This window comes from Schistocerca cancellata, chromosome 5, assembly GCF_023864275.1.
Source record: "Schistocerca cancellata isolate TAMUIC-IGC-003103 chromosome 5, iqSchCanc2.1, whole genome shotgun sequence".
Taxonomy (NCBI): domain Eukaryota; kingdom Metazoa; phylum Arthropoda; class Insecta; order Orthoptera; family Acrididae; genus Schistocerca; species Schistocerca cancellata.
Window position 1 is genome coordinate 548,298,506 of NC_064630.1, and position 21,758 is coordinate 548,320,263.

Sequence of the window (21,758 nt, forward strand, 5' to 3'; positions counted from 1 at the left end):
TTGGAATGACTCCTTACCCTCTCCCTTAAAACCCATATCCTTTTGTCTTTCCTTCTCCTTCCCTCTTTCCTGACGAGGCAACCGTTGGTTGCGAAAGCTAGATTTTTGTGTGTATGTTTGTGTTTGTTTGTGTGTCTATCGACCGGCCAGCGCTTTTGTTTGGTAAGTCTCATCATCTTTCTTTTTAAATATATTTTTCCCACGTGGAATGTTTCCCTCTATTATATATATATGCATTTTAACTCAAATATAACCTGCATGTTGTATCTGATAATAACAAATGGTTTAAACATATGTTGACAGACAGAAATTTTCTCGAGTTTGTCACTTGCCCTAGTAATTATATTCAGCATGATTCAGACTCCTCCATCTTTCAATTCTCCTTGCAAATCTGCGATCTCATGGGGTACTTAGATATAAAAACATTCTTAGAGAAGTTCAGAATGTCAAGTACATATAACCACAGCTGGATTTCTCCCCATTTCTAGCGCATCAAGAATTGTCTAATGTGATGATACTGAATGTTTTCATAAAAAAAAAAAATAAAAAAAAAAAATAAAAAACCATTAAGAAGATTCTTCAGTGAATCCCGAGCATCTGCTTTATACATGTTGGCTAGTTACAAATTATTAAATAGGAATTGCCACCTAAGCTATCTCATTTCCATTTCAATATTTGAGGTTCAATGCAGTTATAAGTTAAATAATTGTAAACAACAATTCTATGTTTGTTGTGCTGGTAATTCAGTTACTGAATTATTATTTTAATCAAGGATGTCTTCCACTTTCAAGCAATGTTTGTGTCATTTTGAAACTTCCTGAAACATTAGAACTGTATGCAGAAGCAACAACTGAAGCTAGAACCTTGTCTTTTGTGGGCAATGCCATTAACAACTGAGCTACTCGAGCATGATTCAAAACCCAGCCTTACAGCTTCACTTCCACCAGCACCTCTATCCTACTTTCCATGCTTCACAGAAACTCTCTTGGATATGTTGCTGAACAAGTACCCGTGTAAGAAAAGAAATTGTAGAGAAATGGCCATGGGATTATTTCCTGAATGAATCTTTCACTCTGCAAAAGATAATGCACAATTATGACACTTACTGCAACATTAAGAGCACTGCCGATGAAAGGCAAGTTAACAGTTTCAAGCCCTGACCAAACACACACAGTTTTAATCTGCTAAGAAGTTTCATCTCACTTTAACAAGTTTATTCATTTGTTAAATTTTATCTTAGTTTATGAATCTGTCCTGTTAATTTAACCACCATCAATAATGCTAAAGAAGATAAATATGTATATTTGCAAATGGTGTTATTTGTTTTGTTTTTTAAGCTGATGCCATTTCTTGTTTGTCAACCTCCACAGTTTATGGTCTTCTCAGTCCCACTCTTGCAGCTTTCTGAAATGCACAGCTTCTTTGACATACAACACCAGTCTTCTACAAAATAGACATCACTTCCTATCCCCCCCCCCCCCACCACCACCCACCACCACGAACAACATCCATACCTTCTTCTAACAATTACAACCATCCATTCATTCTAAATGGCCATATCATAATAAATTCTTCCTTTTAATAGCTTCCATTATGTTCCCTTTCACTTTCTTTTTTTTTTGTGATTTCTTTGTATATGATGTGGTCTAATCTTGAAACTACAACACTTTGTCCCATCAACCCATATCCTTGGCAAGCAGTGGACCTTTTCCCACCTTTCTTATCTCCCAAAATTCTGACCCATTTATACAAATGCTTTCCATTGTTTTCTATAAAATCTTTTTAGTTTTATTTGTGGTCTTATTAATCCAAATCATTGAGTTTAATTATCAAATAACATATTTCCCTTGCTCAATCTTGTTTTTAATATACTCTACATTCTTTCCATTCACATGTATAGTTACACCTTCATATTTAAAAGTACAACATCTAATAGTAAAATTCCCAGCACTCCAAATCAAGCTGTTCTTGACTACCCATTATCATATAATCAGTTTATTTTTAAACACCACGTCATATTCTTCATACAGCTTCCTCAGCATCTTTGGCAATTATTTCCTGGTCATCAACAAATGGGAGAGTACAGTCAATCACTACCAACCAACATCATCACTGGGCTATATTTACTTCCCCTTGTCTTTAATACTTCTTAAAGAAAACTTTTAAAGGGAGGAATCATTGGACAACCCTCTCTAAGCTGTTTGCCAATTTGGAATTCCTCTGCTAACACACTGCCCACTTTCACTGAGCTGGTGAACCTAAAATATAAGGCTCAAACTACATTGCTGCGAGCTCTGGTGGAAGCAGTGTGGTGCAATGGTTAGTGCCGCTGGCTGGCATCCTGTGTGGCACCTGTAAGTCAGATCACCAGCAATTATTTTTATTTTGTATGTATCACTGCTGTAAGGTCCTTGACATATCTTATGTTTTTATATGTAGAATGTTTGATATTTGTATAAATGACTGCGCTCTCCACCCGGGTGTTCAGTTCTTTTCTAGCTGTTCACTGGTGTCAGTAATGAACATGCTTTTCAGTACTAAGCATTGTATTTCACTGATGACCCTTCAGATTTGGACTTGGTTGTGGTTTTGACGTAACATTGTTTGGTGGTGGTGCGAGGTAATTCAAAACACACACATCACCATAGCTCCAACTAGGCAACAGAAAGAAGAATACAAGCAGTACATCATTCCTAAGATCCATATATTGAGGAGACAGACAGATACCTCAATAGCTGTACATCAGCTGCTCATCAGACATCCAATAATGTTTTCCAGAGACTCTGGTCAGGATCCAAAAATTGGCTCAATGGATTTGGCTGAGTCACTAACTACAAGTGGCAGGATGCTAAGATGTATTTGGCACGTGAGTACTTTTATTTGGACAGCACAGCCCAGCAGTGGTTTGAGAACAATGAAGAGGAGCTCAACAGCTGGAACAAATTCCAGGACAAACTGAAGAGAATGCTTTGTGACAACACCAACTTAGAGGAAGGAAAACCATAGAACAGAGCCCAACGTCATGGTGAAAAAATACAGTCATACACACAGAAGGTTTTGGCTCTTGCCACATTGTGAACCCAAATATGACACAAGCTGCCAAAATCTCTCACTTTATGAAAGGAGTAACAGAAGATTTATACCAAGCTCTTCTCGTACAAGATGTCACAATGACAGAAGAATTCATCAAGTGGTACCAGTGAATCAAGGAAATGCAACAGAAAAGAATGAGTTGAAGGCTGTATCACCTGACTGTCGAATGTGGTCCCTACAGCAGTAGTGGATGACCACCATCAGCTCATCTCTCTCATATGCCCATCAGTAACTGGAGAGATATAACAGTGTATGGCAGCCTGAAATCTCGGACCAAGTACACAAGAGATACCAGCCATGAATGTTGATCCCACACATCAGGAATTAATAGAGAAAGTTGAAGAAGAGATGTATGGATTCTTGGCACTAATATCCACCACTAGCCAAATGCACAATGATGAATGAACACTGCCAAATTGGACTCATACAACCATGAAACGGCACCCTAGCACTTGACAAATGCAGGTACAACCAATTCCTCCACTAAGCGATATGAAATGGAACACGTACATAAGGAGAGTAGGAGGAAAAGTAAATGATCGACATTGGCTTATTGGAAGAATTTTAGAAAAGTTTGGTTCATATTCTGTAAAGGAGGCCACATACAGAATACTAGGGTGACCCATTCTTGAGTACTCCTTGAGTGTTTGGGATATCCACCAGGTCAGACTAAAGTAAAACATTGAAGCAATTCAGAGGTGAGCTGCTACATTTGTTACCAGTAAGTTCGATAAAAATGCAATAGGGTTGATCAACATGCAAGTATTACAGAGACCATTTGTGAACTCAAATGGGAATCCCTTGGAGGGAAGATAATATTCTTTTTGTGACTATCAAGACAATTTAGAGAACCAGCACCTGCAGTTGACTCAAGAAGGATTCTCCTGCTGCCAATGAAAATTTCACATACGGATCACAAAGTCAAGAGAAATCATGGGATTGTTTGGAGGTATACACATAGCATTTTTCTCTCTCTATTTGTGAATGGAACAGGAAAGGAAATGCCTAGTAATGACACAAGATATCCTCCGTCTAGTATGATATGATGGCCTGCAGAGTACGTATTTTGAAGTAGATATAAGTGCAATGCTCTGGAGAACAGAGGACAACACATTGGTATGTTTTCACTATGGACACCCTGGACACATTGTACGCTTCTATAGAGAGGCAGAAGGCGAGTGTTCTACGAATATTATGCCACAAGACATCAACTACCATAACAGTCCTATTCATGCCAGGCATCTGAAGATGATTATAGTTGACTTGTACGACGGAATCCATTGCCTCACCCTGCATGAGGTCAGTCCTTAACTTATGCCATAGCCATTACCCATCACTGTACTGAGGTAACAACCACTCACCTACCTGCCAAATTTTTCAGGAAAACTAAATGAGATAATCACTATGGAAGTGAGGCTGCCACAGATTAAACTCCTCCATGGAAGACAGTCATCAAGATGTCAGGAAATCTCACTGATATCAAAGCCCAAATTGTCCGGCCACTAGTCTATTCAGGAGCTTTCTTTTCTGTAATGTTGGATGCTTATCATTTTGAGTTAAGAAGACTATGTTATGATGTGAAAGCAGTTGTGTTGACAGTCAAAAGTTGGAAATACATCTAGACATCCAGATGACAGGGACATCTATTACAACAATAAACATCCATGACTGAACACTGCCCTTTGAATCTGTTGTTTTTAACAGTATGTAGCCATAACGTTATTCTCAGAAGACACTTCTCACTGGCATCACAAGCATGATCTCCAGACCCCAGACCTACCACTAAAATGAGAATGCTGAGACACAACTTCACATTGACACTAGCAGTTATCGAATAAGTGCGGTTCTAGTGCAAATTCAGGAAGGTGCTAAAATGGTGGGGATTTCGCCTTTATAGTTCTCACCAAGCCCAAGATGAACAACTCCACAAGCAAATAGGAATACGTTACAAGTGTATTTACTTCGAAAATCATTCATTGTTGTGACGTATCACCATTCTCTATGCTGGCTGATTAGCCTGAAGGATCCATTGGGCCAACTGGGGAGATAGGCACTGAGGCTTCAGGAGTACAATGTCACGGTGGTATTTAAAAACGGATGCAAACACAATGATGCTGACTGCCTTTTAAGTAATCCTTCTGTGGAAGACAGCAGCATAGACAAAATCTCAGTCATCGTTGATTACATCACATTGCTGATGAGCAGAGGGAAATTGTTGATGACCAGAGGGAAGACCTGGCACTGCTGAAAACCTAAGAAGCCTTGAAGGATAAGTAAACGACCAAAGGAGAATTCCTATTAATAAATGGAGCATTGTATAAGAGGAATTATGATTCAGTGGGGCAGAAATGGTTTTTCGTCATCCTAGCCCATCTACGGCCAGCTATACTGAAATATTTCGATGATGCTCCAACATCTGTTCACCTGGGATTCGTGATGACTCTAGACAGAATGAGACACCAGGTATCACTGGCAAGGTCTCTGCCAATCCATTACATACTATGTGAGCCACTCTAAGGAATGGAAACAATGGAAGTCCATAACCACAATTACTTCCAGTGCATCTGACATCAATCCTGCCCCAGCACCGCCATTTCACTATATTGGAATTGAACTTGGAGGGAAGCTCGGAAGGTTAGCAAATGGAACTGATGAATAATAGTCAGCGTTAACTACCTCAACTGCTAAGCTACAACCAAAGCTGTTCAGATTGCTGAAGCTCTGAAAATTGCAAAATTCCTTAAAGAAGACATCATTCTGAAGCACGGAGCACCCTTTATGATGACGTCAGGAAAATCTTTCCAGTCAAGACTAGTATCAGTAATTTAATTCATAGAATTTAATAATACATTGGCAGACATGTTGTTAATGAATGTTGATTCTCAACAAAGAGATTGAAATACAATGCTGCCCATTGTGACATTTGCATACAACACTGCGAAGCAAGACACTGCAGGCTTCAGACAGTTCTTTCTGCTCCATGGTCATTAGGCCAAAATGACAATGGCTACACTGTTCTGTTTAAGCCATAATATTCAGGATGAATATGTGAAACAAATCATCACAAGGACTGGAGAAGAAAGGCAACTAGCCTGCTACTGGACCCTGGAGGTCCAAGGGACAGAAAGAGAACCTACAATGCCGAGCACCCATCGATGAGATACAGCCCAGGAGCCTCAGTACGGATTTTTACACCTCTGTGGAAAGTGAGAAGTTACTAAAGCACTACTTTATCCTTCAGCACTTATCCAACTTAACATCTGAAGTCAAGGATTCATTAAGACAATAAAAGTGCAGAAACACTGTCCACATCATACGTATGATACCCTACAACTATCAGAGGCACAGATAAATAAATGATGGGAGGTTAAAGAAAACTGAAGACCCAACTGATAACCACAAAACTTCAACAGGAGGGGGCTACCTCTGATGCTCATCATAGTGTTTTTGTCCTGTAATTCTGCTCTATTCTCAGTCAAAAGATTAAGACTTTTTTCTGTTTCTGGACATTAATTAGATTTAGTCCTGCAGTATCCTTATTCCGAGCATTAAGCCTTTTGATAATTTTCCAAGCTTTATTCATTCTTGTATTCTCAATACAACTATTTACTTCCATATGAATATCTTCCTAGCATTTATTATTTGCCTTTTTCACCTCATTGTTGACTTTTCTTCTTCTTTCTTCATATTTTTCTCTGTCTTGAGTTTAGTCTCTCTTCGTTTGTTAGCTGCTTCTATTCAACCTAGCCCTTCAGCCATTTGTTCCACTCGGAACTTTCTTTTCTAGTATGATTGTTTATTTTTCCTACTAAAACCTCTGTAGCTGATTCAGGAATACAGGTTTTCATCTTGTGGTATGCATCTTCCACTGAGCCACTCAGTTCATTTGCCAATTTGGATGCCATGTGAATGATACAAAGAAATTTGGTGGAATTACTCTGAAGATTTTTTAAGTAGTATTTAACCATCTGAGTTTCCTGAATAGGTTCTATTATGGTCAGAGCCAGTTACTTCATTAACTGCATGTTTCATAGGTCACAATTTTGGAATGAGTATGTTCCATAACTATAATATCCTATGTCAGCAAAACACATGACAACATTACGCCCATTTACGCGATTTCTTACAGTACCCCCCTCCACCCCCAAATGCCCTATACCTGCAGTGATTTACACTTCATTATTATATTAACCCCCCCCCCCCACTCTCCCCCCCCTCTCTCTCTCTCTCTCTGTATGAATGTGTGTTTTTGTGTGTGTGTGTGTGTGTGTGTGTGTGTGTGTGTGTGTGTGTGTGTGTGTGTGTGTCATAACCAGACTACTTCACATTAAGAAATTCAGCTATGGAGTAATAGTAGTTGTCAAGCAGATACACAAAACCCCTTTTAATTCTAACATCCAAGATTCTTAGCCATTTGATGTTGGACTATTATACAGTCTTAAACTGACTATGCCACAACTAGATTGGACATGGACCCACATATAAAGTTAAACTATTATTACAACTAATCAAAAGCAGCTTTTCTACAGTTAATTGAATTATAAGTATTTGTTGACTGTATTTTAGGGAAGATTATACATACTATTTAGCAGAAATAATGCACATTAATGCTGCAATATATCATGCTACTAATGTAAAAATCATGGTAATATATTTTGAGTGAAATAATTAACACCAAGCAATTTTTATAATATAAATAAAAACAGTAGTGTTTGTGGGTCCAATGGACACAGCATTCAAATTGCAGGCTCACGGTGTCATTTGCATAATGTGCTAACTCATGTAGAGATGAGCTGATGCTCATAAAATGTGGTGTGATTTCTGGAAAGCAGTTCATCTGCACACTAGTTGCATCTTTTTACACATAGAGATTACATCTTTTAAGATGACACATACAAAAATTGTGGTTTTTGTTCAAAGAACATGCTATGAACTTTCATCATCTTTGTAGTTGGATTATTATGTAGATCAGAATAGTATAAAAGTTACTATAAATGATCATTCATTTTCAGAATTATGTATTTCCCAAAGTGTTACATGTACAAATGTGACTAATGTAAGAATAAAACCATAAACTCAGAAAGTTTGCATTTTGCACTCTATAAATATTCTATGAGTGCCCATTTGGTCACACGGCATTCTCCAAGCCAAACAGTAGTCAAGTTTGTTCTGTACCTTATATAGCAACATAATATCAATGGTCATCTCAGCAGCACTGATGCATTCTCTGAGCAGTTCCAGCACTCTTCACAGTGGGGGTACATAACTAAGGTCCTTAACGTATTCCCAAAGGAAAATTACAATTTGTTAGGTCATGTGACCTGGGAGGCCAAGGGTATGGAGCTACATCATCATCATCATCATCATCATCATCATGATCATCACTATGCCCAATTCAGCAATGCAGAAGTTTGTCATTTAGGTAGCAGTGAACATCAATGCTAAAATGAGAGGTGCCCCATCTTGTTGGAAAATGAAATTCTCAGAATCAACTGTAACTGCAACAAACTGGCGTAAGAGGTACCCACCACAGTCTTCTCACAGAAGAAAAATGGCCTGTGCAACTTTGTCTGTGACACTGCACATAAAACGTTAAGCTCTTGCAAATCTCATTCATGCATCACAATTTCATAAGGATTTGCAGTGCCCCTTTTGTTTTCAAGATTAATGATATCTTTAATTTTTCTCCATTAGATGTGTATTTTTTAAAAAAGAGGGGGGGGGGGGGGGAGGAAGAAAGAAAAAAAAAATTGGTGAACACTGAACTCTGACTAATACACTATTATGGTTAGATTCCTTAACACATCTATTATGATTTTGTTTCATGTTGGGTGGCAACCCTCTTCGCCATGATTATAATTTTAATGAAATTCTCAAATGTAATTAATTAAAAATGTTCACATTCACATGGAACAAACATGACTTTTCAAAATGCAATGGATTATAAGCTATCAGAAACTAAATAATGAGGTGCATATAGCCACAGATAAATCACAGCATTTGAATTTAACTATTTGTACAAATAAAATGTGTCAATCAGAAATATTTTCAAATGCTCACCTATTGATATACATGTGAATTGGCTTTTTACTGCTTTCAGATTGTAAGAAAAGCAACTGTGCAACAACGAGTGAAGAAAGGTCATCCGTTACCTGCGGAAAAAAGATATTTAGTTACTTAGTCCCACGTTGCATAAATTGTCTGCATGATACAAAAAATGGAATATAGATATATTTAAATATAACAATGACAATAAACAACTGTGGCTTTAACTACGTATTTATTTGTTTTCAGTAAAAATTGTGCTACAGACTAGGAGATGACTAAAAGAAAAAATGTGACTTTAGAATTAAAATTTGCTATGGTACCTACATAAAAAATGTTATTGCACAAATAAATAAATATTTTAATAGACACACGTCGCCACCTTCAAAACACCTCAATGACTTAGAGATAAGTAATGAGACTATTCTGATACTGTTGTGGCTGTGAATATCATTCTTTCAAACTGTGATGGATTATTAATGAATTATTCTTGCTGATGGGCCTGCATCATTTTAGTTCATTACGCTGTTCATTATGTGTGTTAGAATGCTAGTGCTTGAAACATGTGACATGCTTTCAAATTACAATGGGAATGTACACCATGCACCACCATCAAAATTAATCAAAATTAAAATTTTCAATGAAGAGAGAGCTGCTACAGGAAAATGACTATATTTACGGATTTTATCATGGCTATAGATCTGTACTTTATGCTTCACTTTAAATGACAATATTGCTAACCTTGATTTTTCCAAACCCTTAATTCTGTTACAAATCTTCCATTTTTAGTGATGTGTGTGCTGTTGGTGAAACTTCCTATCAGATTATAATGATTACAGCTCTGTGCCACACTGAAGTTCTAATGTGAACCTATTCCTTTCACGATATGAGCTGAAAACTTAAAATGTTAAGGGTGGTACAATCAGAATTGTAGCTGTGAGATGTGACTTGATAGTCCATGCCAGTAACACCATTGTCCAAGAAAGGCAAGGATCTGTGTTAAATTCAGAGATCAGCACAACAGTTTTAATCCGTTACGAAATTTCACAATAGTGCACACTCTGGAGGAGAGTGAATGTTTCATAATTGAAACAACTTATAGGCTCTGGCTACATCACTTCATGACAATGAGGGTATGCCTTTTTGGTTTAGTGGGTAAATGCCATACTGCAAATCCAAAGGCTTGAGATTCAGTTCACTAGTGACTTCTTTCAACTCTGGCAACAATGTGTTACTGTGAAAAATACAAAGTTAAACCAGTGTTTGAAGGCCACTTTGAACTGTAGACACCTTTACAACTAATTGGGTAATTTATCTGAAAGGTTGGAGAGTGGTAAATGCATACTGACCCCAATAGGATCATGCCTAGCAAAGTACTGTGGGGTCCAAACCAACAGCTTCACTTTTTACTGTTTCTTCCACAGAGCAACAGTCCAGCTCCAATTGCAGAAGAACTAATGTCAACTACAGAAATTAAGAAATCTACTGCCAGAATTGAAGTTGTAAAGGCAAGCTGTGAGTCAAACCACAGCATAGCAGCCTGTGAGAACAATTGCTGTAGAAGACTATGGCTCAATGGCCATTATCTGTTGTGAAAGTCCCTTACTGTTCTTATGACAAAACCTAACAATACTTTTATTGTTACTTGTAGTCTGTTCTGTTCCAGTTTCTTCCAAGACTTTTCCTCTAACTACAGTAAACACAGCTACTTTGCTTGTGTGATGGTGCAGTCCACCGGCCTACTAAACTACTTCCTGTGAGAATCTGAACTGGTCTGCACATCACCCTCCTCTTAAAGTTAGCATTCAAACACCCCCCCCCCCCCCACCCCCACCCAAACAGCAGAAGCAAGCATAGCCCATATGTAGATCTCAGCCATAACTAATGGCAAGGGACAGTTGTTGAGAAACAGAGTTGTTTCATGTAAAATGTAGTGCAAGTGATGTGCTTTATTCATATTAATTGATAGTTCCTTGATAAACTGAGAAATGGCTGCTCTAGCCGTAATTTCAGATTTTCACTAATGACTAGTTTGTCAGGATGTGTTCATGTATATAGTGGTAAGTGAAAAAAACGTGGTTGCCAGTAGTCACAACATGTGCAGTGTTAATGCCAAGAAATGCTTTTCAAAGATGATTTGTACAAATTAGGTTGATGTGGCTGACTACAATTCAAATGAAGATCCTGAATATGTTCCTTGACATGAATGTGCTTCGAAGTTGTTGCTGAACAGGTAAATGCGAGTAATCATTTAAGTAGGTAAACAATGTTAAGTTGTATCCCTTACCACCGTTTTATATGACAGTGTGATGGCAGAAATGTTAAGTACACTCCTTAACATTGTTTGTATGCTGTAGTAAGGTGACAAATTTAATTTTATACTGTGCCGAGTCATTTATTAATTTCTGAGGTTGTTATATTTTATTACTGTAAAAATTGGTAATGCAAATCTTAGTATCATAAACTGAAACAATTATGACCTTTTAAATTTGTATTTTTGGGAGGTTTCACAGTGATGTTTCATTAACTTACCCACTAAGTAAACACTGGTAAGTCAATGCTAATCTATGCTATGTGCACTCACTTTTCAAGTAAGCAACATATGCAATGTTAAGTATCCATTCATGCATTTTTAAGAATAACATTTTGGATAGAATTTACTATTTTAAAAATATGTTGCTACTCTAGAAATAAACACACACACACACACACACACACACACATACACACACACACACACACACACACACACACACACACAAGCATAAACAATCAAACAGCAACTGGGCTAGGGAATTATCGTCCCATGTGTAGGCTGTCATTAACACCACAACAAAGACTCTGCATTCTTACACAACACTGATGTCTATGTTTAGAGTGGTGCAGTGACTGGGCAGCATGGACTGCTGCTGATGAATCGAATCGCATTGTGTTCAGCAATGAATCGCAGTTTTGCACTACCCACGACCATGGTAGTGATCTGGAGAGAAGGCCCATTCTTCCAATGTTTTGGAGAGCCGTACCAGTGTTACTCCCGGTATTACATTGTGGGGCGGCATCAGGTGTAACTTCTTGTCACAGCTGGTAGTAATTGAGGGAACTCTAATGGCACAATGGTACATCACAGATATTTTGTGTTCTCAGGTGTCACCTCTCATGCGACAGTACCACGATATCATTTCAATAGCACACTGCTCGTCCACATAGCACATGTCTCTAAGAACAGTCTGTGTGATTTTGAGGTTCTTCCATGGTCAGCAAGAGCGCAGGAGAATTTTCTAATACCCTAAGTTGCCCATCTGCTGAAGTGGATATTTTTGGAAAGCCTCCTCAAAAATAGGCAGACTTAAAGAACATAGCATCTACCTGGTTATCCATATACAATTCATCAAGATTGATTTGTCAATGCCCTAGAGAATATATGTATTTTATGTTTCTGCAGTTTCGTAGATTTTACCAATCATGTCTTTAGCTTTATTAGCTGACAGCAATGATGAGAGGGGCCAAGATCTTTTATAACTTTCCTTGCCACTACTGTATCACTTGTTTTAAGACAATGCCAAATTTTATGATATTCTAGTAGCTGCATTTACCATTGTGGCCACACCAAAAGGGGTTTAAAAGTTTTACTAATTTACATTAATTAACTTCTGCATACACAGGGCGACAATTATTGAACTATATGAAATAAAATCATATAACTACTGAATGGTTTGCGTTGGCTCCTTCAAACTGCATGATTGGTGCAGGGCATGATGGGAATTAGTATGCGCATTATGGTTTGGTTTAGCAATGAAGCCCACTTTCATTTGAATGGGTTCACCAATAACCAAAACTAGTGCATTTGTGGGACTGAGAAACTGGATTTCGCAATCGAGAAGCCTCTTCACCCACAACTGGTGACTTTGTGGTGTGCCGTGTCCAGTCACAGATTAATCAGTGTGATATTCCTTGATGACACGGCGACTACCGAACAGTAAGTGATGGTTTTGGACGATGATTTCATTCCCATTATCCAAAGTGACCCTGATTTCAACAAGATATGGTTCTCACAAGATGGATCTCAACCCCATTGAAACAGGACAGTGTTTGCTAACCCGGACTTTGGAGACCGCATTCTGGCTCTGGGGTACAACGAGGCAACTGGCATGGGCCGCGACTGGCTGCCATATTCTCCGGATCTGGACCCATGTGACTACTTTTTGAGGGGCTGTATTAAAGACAAGACATACAGTAATAACCTCAAAACCATTACTGATCAGAAAACAGCCATTAAGGAGGTACTGACAGCATCGATGTTCTGACACTTCATCGCATCAAGCAGAATTTCACTATTCGTCTGCACCACATCATCGCCAATGATGGTTAGGCATATCAAACATGCCATAACCTAAGTCTGAATATCTGTAGTGATGTTTACATGTTGAATAAAGTGTGTGCACATCGTAGTTTGTAACTAATTAACTTTTTCTTCCATATAGTTCAATAATTGCCACCCTGTATTATTATATTCTTACAATCTATCCCACTACTACTTTTCCTATAGCAAATCCCACTCAAGGTCCAATAGATATCTATAGCAAAGGTGGAAACCCCTAAAGTATTAAAAGAATCGTCTCCAAAAATTTGCTGAAAGGCACAGAGGCAAACTAAAAATAGACTGCTAGATATTATTTAGCTATTGGGCTAAGTCATTCATCAGACATAGACAAGACAAAACACACACATATATATTGCATGTGTCTGTATCTGTGCGGGTGGATATGTGTGTGTGTCCGGGGGGCCGCGCGCGCGAGTGTGTACCTGTCCTTTTTGCCCCTAAGGTAAGTCTTTCCGCTCCCGGGATTGGAATGACTCCTTACCCTCTCCCTTAAAACCCACATCCTTTCGTCTTTCCCTATCCTTCCCTCTTTCCTGATGAAGCAACCGTTGGTTGTGAAAGCTTGAATTTTGTGTGTGTGTGTGTGTGTGTGTGTGTGTGTGTGTGTGTGTGTGTGTGTGTGTGTGTGTGTGTGTCAACATGCCAACGCTTTCGTTTGGTACGTTACATTTTATATATTTTTCTTTTTAGATATATTTTTCCCACGTGGAATGTTTCCCTCTATTATATATAGAGGGAAACATTCCACGTGGGAAAAATATATCTAAAAAGAAAGATGATGAGACTTACCAAACAAAAGCGCTGGCAGGTCGATAGACACGCAAACAAACACACAAAATTCAAGCTTTCGCAACCAACGGTTGCCTCATCAGGAAAGAGGGAAGGAGAGGGAAAGACGAAAGGATTTGGGTTTTAAGGGAGAGGGTAAGGAGTCATTCCAATCCCGCCACTGTATATGTCTGCTTGTGCCTGTATATGTGTGGATGGATGTGTGTGTGTGTATGTGTATGTGTGTGTGTGGATATGTGTGTGTGTGTCCGGGGGGCCGCGCGCGAGAGTGTATACCCGTCCTTTTTTCCCCCTAAGGTAAGTCTTTCTGCTCCCGGGATTGGAATGACTCCTTACCCTCTCCCTTAAAACCCAAATCCTTTCGTCTTTCCCTCTCCTTCCCTCTTTCCTGACGAGGCAACTGTTGGTTGCGAAAGCTAGAATTTTGTGTGTATGTTTGTGTTTGTTTGTATGTCTATCAACGTACCAGCGCTTTCATTTGGTAAGTCAAATCATCTTTGTTTTTAGATATATTTTTTTCCACGTGGAATGTTTCCTTCTATATATATATATGAGAGAGAGAGAGACACTCACTCACTGTCAACTCTGGGCAGTTGCTATTCCATTCCAGATTTTTTCCATTGTTTGATTTTATAATATGAATATTCAGAGATATCTTACATTTATTTCAGTATACAAATATGTAACCTCATGATGATGTTTTGAATTCACTACTAGCTTGAGTTCAGTGGCATCATATGTATGTACACTCTTTGACATGGCTGGAGGCAGGTTGCCGCAGAATCTACGTTTGCGCCAATGACAACATGGGATAAATAACATGGCCATGCTGTTAATCCTCTTAAATCTGGCTATTGGCACACACTGGTAACATTGTAGGCTTTGTCAGTTTCTGAAGGAAGTCTTGTCTTCTTTTCAAGGTATTCTATGTCTATGCTCATAGTCAAGTGGTAGACCACATGTCAAGTGAAAGCAACATCTGGCAATCAATATTACATGTTGCTTGAAGTTTTTTTGAAAATCATGATTGTAATGGTAGTGCAGCTACAATGTGTTACAATTTCTGCACACTGGTAATAACAGTTCCATCCAATAACATTTTTTGCAACATGTCTTGGTAGACTCTCTACCTCTGAATGTCACATGCACCACAGCTCTCCACGACCCATTTGCTGGTAGCCAGCAGCAGCTGCTGTGGTCTCTTGTCCTTTATTGAAAGTGCTAGCTACCACTCATTGCTTTGGAGAGTATAAAATGCTTTACTGTCATTGAGTGGTGCTCCACAAAAATGTCTACAATCTGCATTTCACACTTGACAGCAATATCAACAGACAATCTGTTTTAATATGATGAGTGTTGTATTACATTAATAAGCAAGACATGAATACAGCTCAAAATTAACTTTATAGTTTGTGATCTTCTTATATACCTCAGTATATTGTTTAATGTTGTCATTAATGTTTTATATCTCATTTCTTTTCCTTTTAAATGTGATTTTTCACATTTGTTTTGGTCAGAAATTCTTATGTTTTCATTAAGCCATGGAGACTAACTGTGGTGTAATGTGTTTTACTGTTGTTGCTTGATTCCTTACGGTAAATGTGTGCAATAAAATGTATTAATATCTTGCCGCACATGCTCTATAGCAATGCAGCCATACTGCACAATTTGAGGTCCACATACAGATTCTTGGAGAACTTAATGCTGATTGAAAGAGGTAGTAAGAGTTTGAATTAGATGTAATCTGACAAAACTGCCCATATTTGAAGCTAACTTGAGTGAAAGGAACTTGATAACTCCGGTGTTATCAGATGTCTAAAGGGATGCCCAATTGCTTTCACATAGAGTTTGCACAGATGAACTATATTAATCAATTTTTTTCACTTCATAACTTTTCCCCTGACCTACAGTTGCTATGTGATGAACAAAAACTAAAAATTTATATCATTTACAGTCAATTCAAAGAGATTCAGCAGTTTTGTATAGTGAAGCAGCTTGTTACATACAAAGCAGATATCTGTGACTATTAACACAGCTTACTAGGTCGAATTTATGAGAATACGTATTGAGTAAAGGTCTCTTTTTTTCAGATTTAGTTAAAGAATTTCTTCTAGCAATTTGAAGCTATCTTGAATAAAACTAAAACTATGAGCCTTTAGTGCACTGGTCAGCATAGTGACTGGATGTGAAAACACACAGCCCTTAAATCACAACAGCAGAACCTCTGAGCTAACGAGCTCTCTCATTGCAATATTGGTCGCTGAGCCTCATAACGAAATATCATAAATATAAGAACAATTGTTACTTATGTGAAGTACAGCATTCCTGGAGTCTTAAAATCAAATTTTCTTTCTCAGGGTCTCATCTTACATGAGAAGTATGTAGCATAATTAATCGAAGTGAAAACCAAATGCCATCAGAATTTAGCAGAATAATTCAGGACCACACGAACAAGTAAATGGACAACCACAAAGTTGCCAAATAACTGCAATGATGTTGCCAATTCTAAGTCAATGGAAGTGTCTGGTTCAACCTGTCTGCTTTGACCTGTGGCTTAATGGTGGTGCAGTGTGTGATGTCCCTATGGCACAGTGTTTTTGAGTTGGTTGTGTTTGTAGATGTCATGTTGTATTTCATGGTGCCCTCTGGTGGTGGATGTGGACATGCTGAGTTTAACACGTGGTACTGGTTTAATTTGAGTTTTGGTTGTCATCATGCTAATGTTTGTGTGTGTGTGTGGGGGGGGGGGGGGGGGGGCGGGGGGTTGAGCTATATAAGTCAAGGGAAATGTCCGATTCCTGTGGTTTTGCTGGTGTAGTGGACTCTTGTAATTTAAATTTTTTTATATTATTTGTTCTAGAATGGTGTGATCTTTTTTCTATTGTGGTACATTTAACTTTTCCCTACTCTAAACCCCCCTTTTTTTCAGTGAGACATTATTGTGTCATTTTTATTTTTGTTTGTGTTTCTTGGTGTATGTATGTAGTGATGCCATTGTCGTCATATTATATACACCGGGACTAGCCGTTTCCGTCATATTGATGATGTCATGGGTCAAAGCAGATGGGTGGAGTCGGATGCTTCTGTAATGTCCCACTTCCTAGATGTGCTAGAGGTAGCTAGAAAATGAAATGCTTATCATGCTCAATTTATACGGGCATTCAGAGGGAAGACATATGCACATTTTGTTTTTAAGCAGCATTATCTCTAGATACTTTTAGGCTATCTACTTTTATGGCATTGAATTAAATTTAATATAGAATTTCTCATTCTTTAAAGTTTTCCAGTGTGGTTGGGGGCTATTAATGCCAGTGTTATATAATTTCAATGTAAGAGTTCAAAGCTAGTGATGTCAGTTTCCACTCTTGAAACATATGACAATGAAATATTAAAGTATATAATTTCACACTGTGATTATAATTTCCCCAAAATACAAATGAACAAGGAAGCTTATTTCAAAGGAATAAAAAATAAGTGCTAATCAACCTCACTCCACACGTCACAAAACAGTAAGATATCAAGCACTTTGCACTTCAAAATCACCTGTGTCTACATGCAGTCTTATGCCACACAGAAATACAATTTCATGACAGCTGTGAGGATGCAGAAGTATGTTGGTGGGGTTGGGAGCAAGAAGAAACTCAGTTAACCGATTATTCCTTGCTACGTAGTAATCAATTCATTGGCAGATTCACAAGAGAAGAAATTGAAAATTATGCTCATTAACACAGAAAGTGAACTGTAGATATGTGTAATATGCAGTTCTGCACCTTCAAACATTTTTCACCTTGAGATATGTAAATATAATGAATACTAATGAGCCTTTCATTGCTTTCGTAAGGTTTCCCTCTTGTTTGGTCTATAAATGTTGAAACGGCTCCAAATCCCTGTTACTGATGGTTCTCTTGAATCTTTCCAGTGACTTTTTTGTGTGTTGCTGCTTTGTTTTCATGAAGCAGGGCACTATTCCTGTTCACACAAGGTACTGGATCAAGGTTGCCACAAAGTTTACAAACTGTATTTGACATCGACTGTCACGAGTGGAACACACCCTTAACTATCCAGAATTTCCATACGAGTGTAAATAAAAGCTAGATGAAACCCTAATTTATCCACTGAGATAAGTCATTTGAACAGGAGTTGAGCAAAGCCATCAAACATAGCTTTCCATTTGCAATTGTAACACTATAATCAACATCAGAGGTAATGGTACACCACTGTCACAGTAACAAATTCGTATCTATCTGTATCTGTGGCAAAGTCCACACTACACATTCTTCTCACTGTCATCTGATTAGAATTTTCTTATTGCCCTGAACACAAAACACCGAGGTAAATGTGTGTATTCTGCATGGCAAAACATCCAACATTGCATTCTCACAGGTTCACTGGTTAAGTGCATCAGTACCAAACAGAGATAGGAAAGCTCTAACCAACGAATGAATAAAAATAATAATAATAATGATGGCAAAAACAAACTAATAATGAATAAAGTTTACTGCTTTACAGAAGAGCCTTGATGATTAAAAATAAAAATCGGCTGATTGTTCAATGCAAAGGTTTTCTTAGCATCTTTGCAGAGAAATCAGAAAAACTGAAGCAATACACTCTGGTCGTCAAACAAGATGTGCACCAGCAGGTAACCTTGCCTTATATCCCCAGAGGAGCATTCACCACAGAGCTAAGTTGACATTGCTCTGGTGGTAATTAATGCAGATAGTTCACAACATGAAATACAAAACCAGTTGAAATTTAAGTGTGGAATGAGCTTTCTGCGTCACAATCATCATATTAAATGCATTTCTATGAAATGTTGTGATCATTCCTGTTTCTGTCAAAATAATTTCAGAAACCATCCAAACCACATATGTAAGTTATGGACAACTGCCAAGGAAATATCTTTAACTTGGCCCACAATAATCTCTTGTTCTAAATTGCCGTACCATATTTACCAGCGTACTGTAATACTGTACCTATTGCCACCAAACACTATGATGCCGATAGCAGCCACGAAACACAAAGGGCAACCACATTCAACTGATTTGTGTGTATAGCTAATGTTTGGCTCTGCAGACTGAGTAACAAATGTTAGTCACTGAGAAATATCAATATTTGCTTCACATCTTGTGTAATGGAGTGTTTGGTACCACAATTTCTGTAACTTAGTGTTTGTGAGGCTATTAAGATAGTGTAGGCTGCTTTCACTCTTGATAATCTTAGATGAAGATTTGAACAAACAAATTTCCTGTGTACCAATGCTTGTCCTTAAATACACTGCAAAACTAAAAGAATTTTACAGCTGATGAACTTATTGCACAAGGTTGAAGTTTCTTAGATGTCTGCAGGTGCAGCGTATTGTACAGTGCTTCCATGTACAACTGATACCACATTTAAGAAAAATCAGTACAACATTCAGTGGGGGCATTGACAGCGAAGCTTTAATTTCCAAATAACTTGTTTTCCAAGCAACTCGCATTTAGTAAAAACAAAAGTAGTGGTAAATGTAAATGAATCATGCTTTATGTATACATAAACCAAATATAATATTTTATAGGGCAGTAACAAATCATGACTGAGTTGACACCTCATGAAAATCGTGTACAAAGAAGGCAATTTTGTGTGCCATATAGTGGCCGTTATAGTTGACATATTACGCAAAGCAACGATTTACTTACTGGCCCCATCACACAAATTATTCTTTCCTTCAAGAGTCTTGAGTATATATCGTACGCTCTTTCTCCTCGGCCAGTTTGTTCGATTACTATAGGAACCATCGGCAATGCTTGTTTAAGACTGGTGTGAAGTTTGTGGTCAAGTAGCAAAGTCCTCCAAAGTGGCTGCCTGGGAACCTGGAAAATGTTAATATCATCTGATGCGAAGAGCACGTTATGAACACCCTGGCAGCGTCACATTTATATTTTAACCACTATAACAGAAGCAAGTTACCAAGTATACTACTGACAAATCAGTACGACATGTGAAGACTGTTGTATATGTATGACTAAAAAAACTCAACTGTGACTCGAAACGTTCGTTATGGCTTTTAATTACCAGAATTCGAGCAAGACATTTCCCGGCTGTCAGCATTGTTTACAACCACATAAATCGGCATGAAGACACATTGAAGCAAAGATGTTCGGCTTCTCGAAAGAAGCAGTGATCCAGAGATTACGAAACGCATTCTTTGTTTACAATAAATATTCTTCTGTATCAGTTGCCCATCCGTTTGGTTCGTACGCCATTACAATGTTGACACGTTATACAAGCATATTTTTCGATTTACATTACCATTGCCAAATACTTACTGCCGATATTTATGGATTTATTTGCTCTACATACGAAACGTTTTATCGTTGCTTGTACTCCGAAAACGCAGTGATCTCAATCAATGCTTTATTCCACCAGACGAGATTTCTCTACAAAGCATAAATTATAGCTATGATTAGAACAACATGCCTACGTTTTTACTGAGAATCGCACGAATCTAGAAAAATAGCTCCGTAAAGAAACCGTCCGTTGTCACATGATTTCAAAATAAATTCACCTGCATTGCAAATTTACTGATTAACTCGCTCATCAAACTAGATGTTTAATGTGCATTTTGTCTTCTATACACACACCGAATTTGGTCTGTGTACCTTGTATTGACTGCAGACAAAACCAAGTGGGTTGTAGACAAAAATTATTAAACAGAATACTGTCGGTTTAACTACGCACCTCCCCATCCCCCCTTTCCAGGTTCCTTTTCCCTCCCGCTCTTATGTAGGCCCTGGTTGCATCCTGCCATTATTTTTATTGGTTTTTTATTTGTGTTACCAGTCCCTGGTTGCATCCTGCCAGTATTTTTAATGGCTTTTTACTTGTGCTGCCAATGTTCAAAGATTAAATGAAGAACTGTTACTGGTGCTCTTCTTGGTTAAGCGCAAAGGCGGTAGGCATACTTCTTCTTCTTGCGTTACGGCCTCTGTAGGACCACAGATAGGCTCTTCGTGGACTGCATTTTCCTCTTCTTCACCCAAAACCTCTTCATTCTTTCTCTTCTTCTCTCCTGCTCTTCTTCCAAGATCTTCAGTGACCTTTTCTTATGTCGACTCCACAGGTGGCACTCTAACCTTTTCCTGTATTCTTCTCTGTCGTTGATCTCCGGCATATTGGTCGGTGGATATTTGTTCCTTCAATTTTCCTTTCCTTCGACCTTGATCCCCAATTCCAAACAGTCCTTCCAAAGTTCAACAACCCACTTGGTTCCTGTCTTTCCCTTTGTCCTCCCTGTTGTCTCCCACACTCTTTTCGTCATTCTGTCCATACTCATCCTAATTACATGTCGAGAAAACCGTGCCCTTTTGAGTCTGATTTCCCCAGATATTGTTCTCATGTTCTGGTAGAGTTCTTCCCTAGGTCTTCGCATCCATCCCTCTCCACCTCTTTTGGGACCTATTATTTTTATCTC

At 38.3% G+C, this 21,758-nt stretch overlaps 1 protein-coding gene across 2 annotated transcripts in view; it reads right to left on the minus strand.

The window, feature by feature from the left end:
- Window positions 1-20,508, minus strand: part of LOC126188290 (ATP-dependent Clp protease proteolytic subunit, mitochondrial) — a 41,842-nt gene extending 21,334 nt beyond the window's left edge. Inside the window, exons 1-3 of one of the 2 annotated variants that reach the window (XM_049929874.1) lie at window positions 20,360-20,508; window positions 19,984-20,157; window positions 9,154-9,245 (exon numbers count right to left, since the gene is read on the minus strand). In XM_049929874.1, coding sequence (XP_049785831.1) covers window positions 9,154-9,245; window positions 19,984-20,157; window positions 20,360-20,395 — 302 coding nt within the window. In that variant the 5' untranslated portion in view covers window positions 20,396-20,508. Of the gene's footprint in view, window positions 1-9,153; window positions 9,246-19,983; window positions 20,158-20,324 lie in introns of both variants that reach the window. The other variant, XM_049929876.1, reaches the window with a different exon arrangement.
- Between the last annotated feature and the right edge of the window lie 1,250 nt (window positions 20,509-21,758).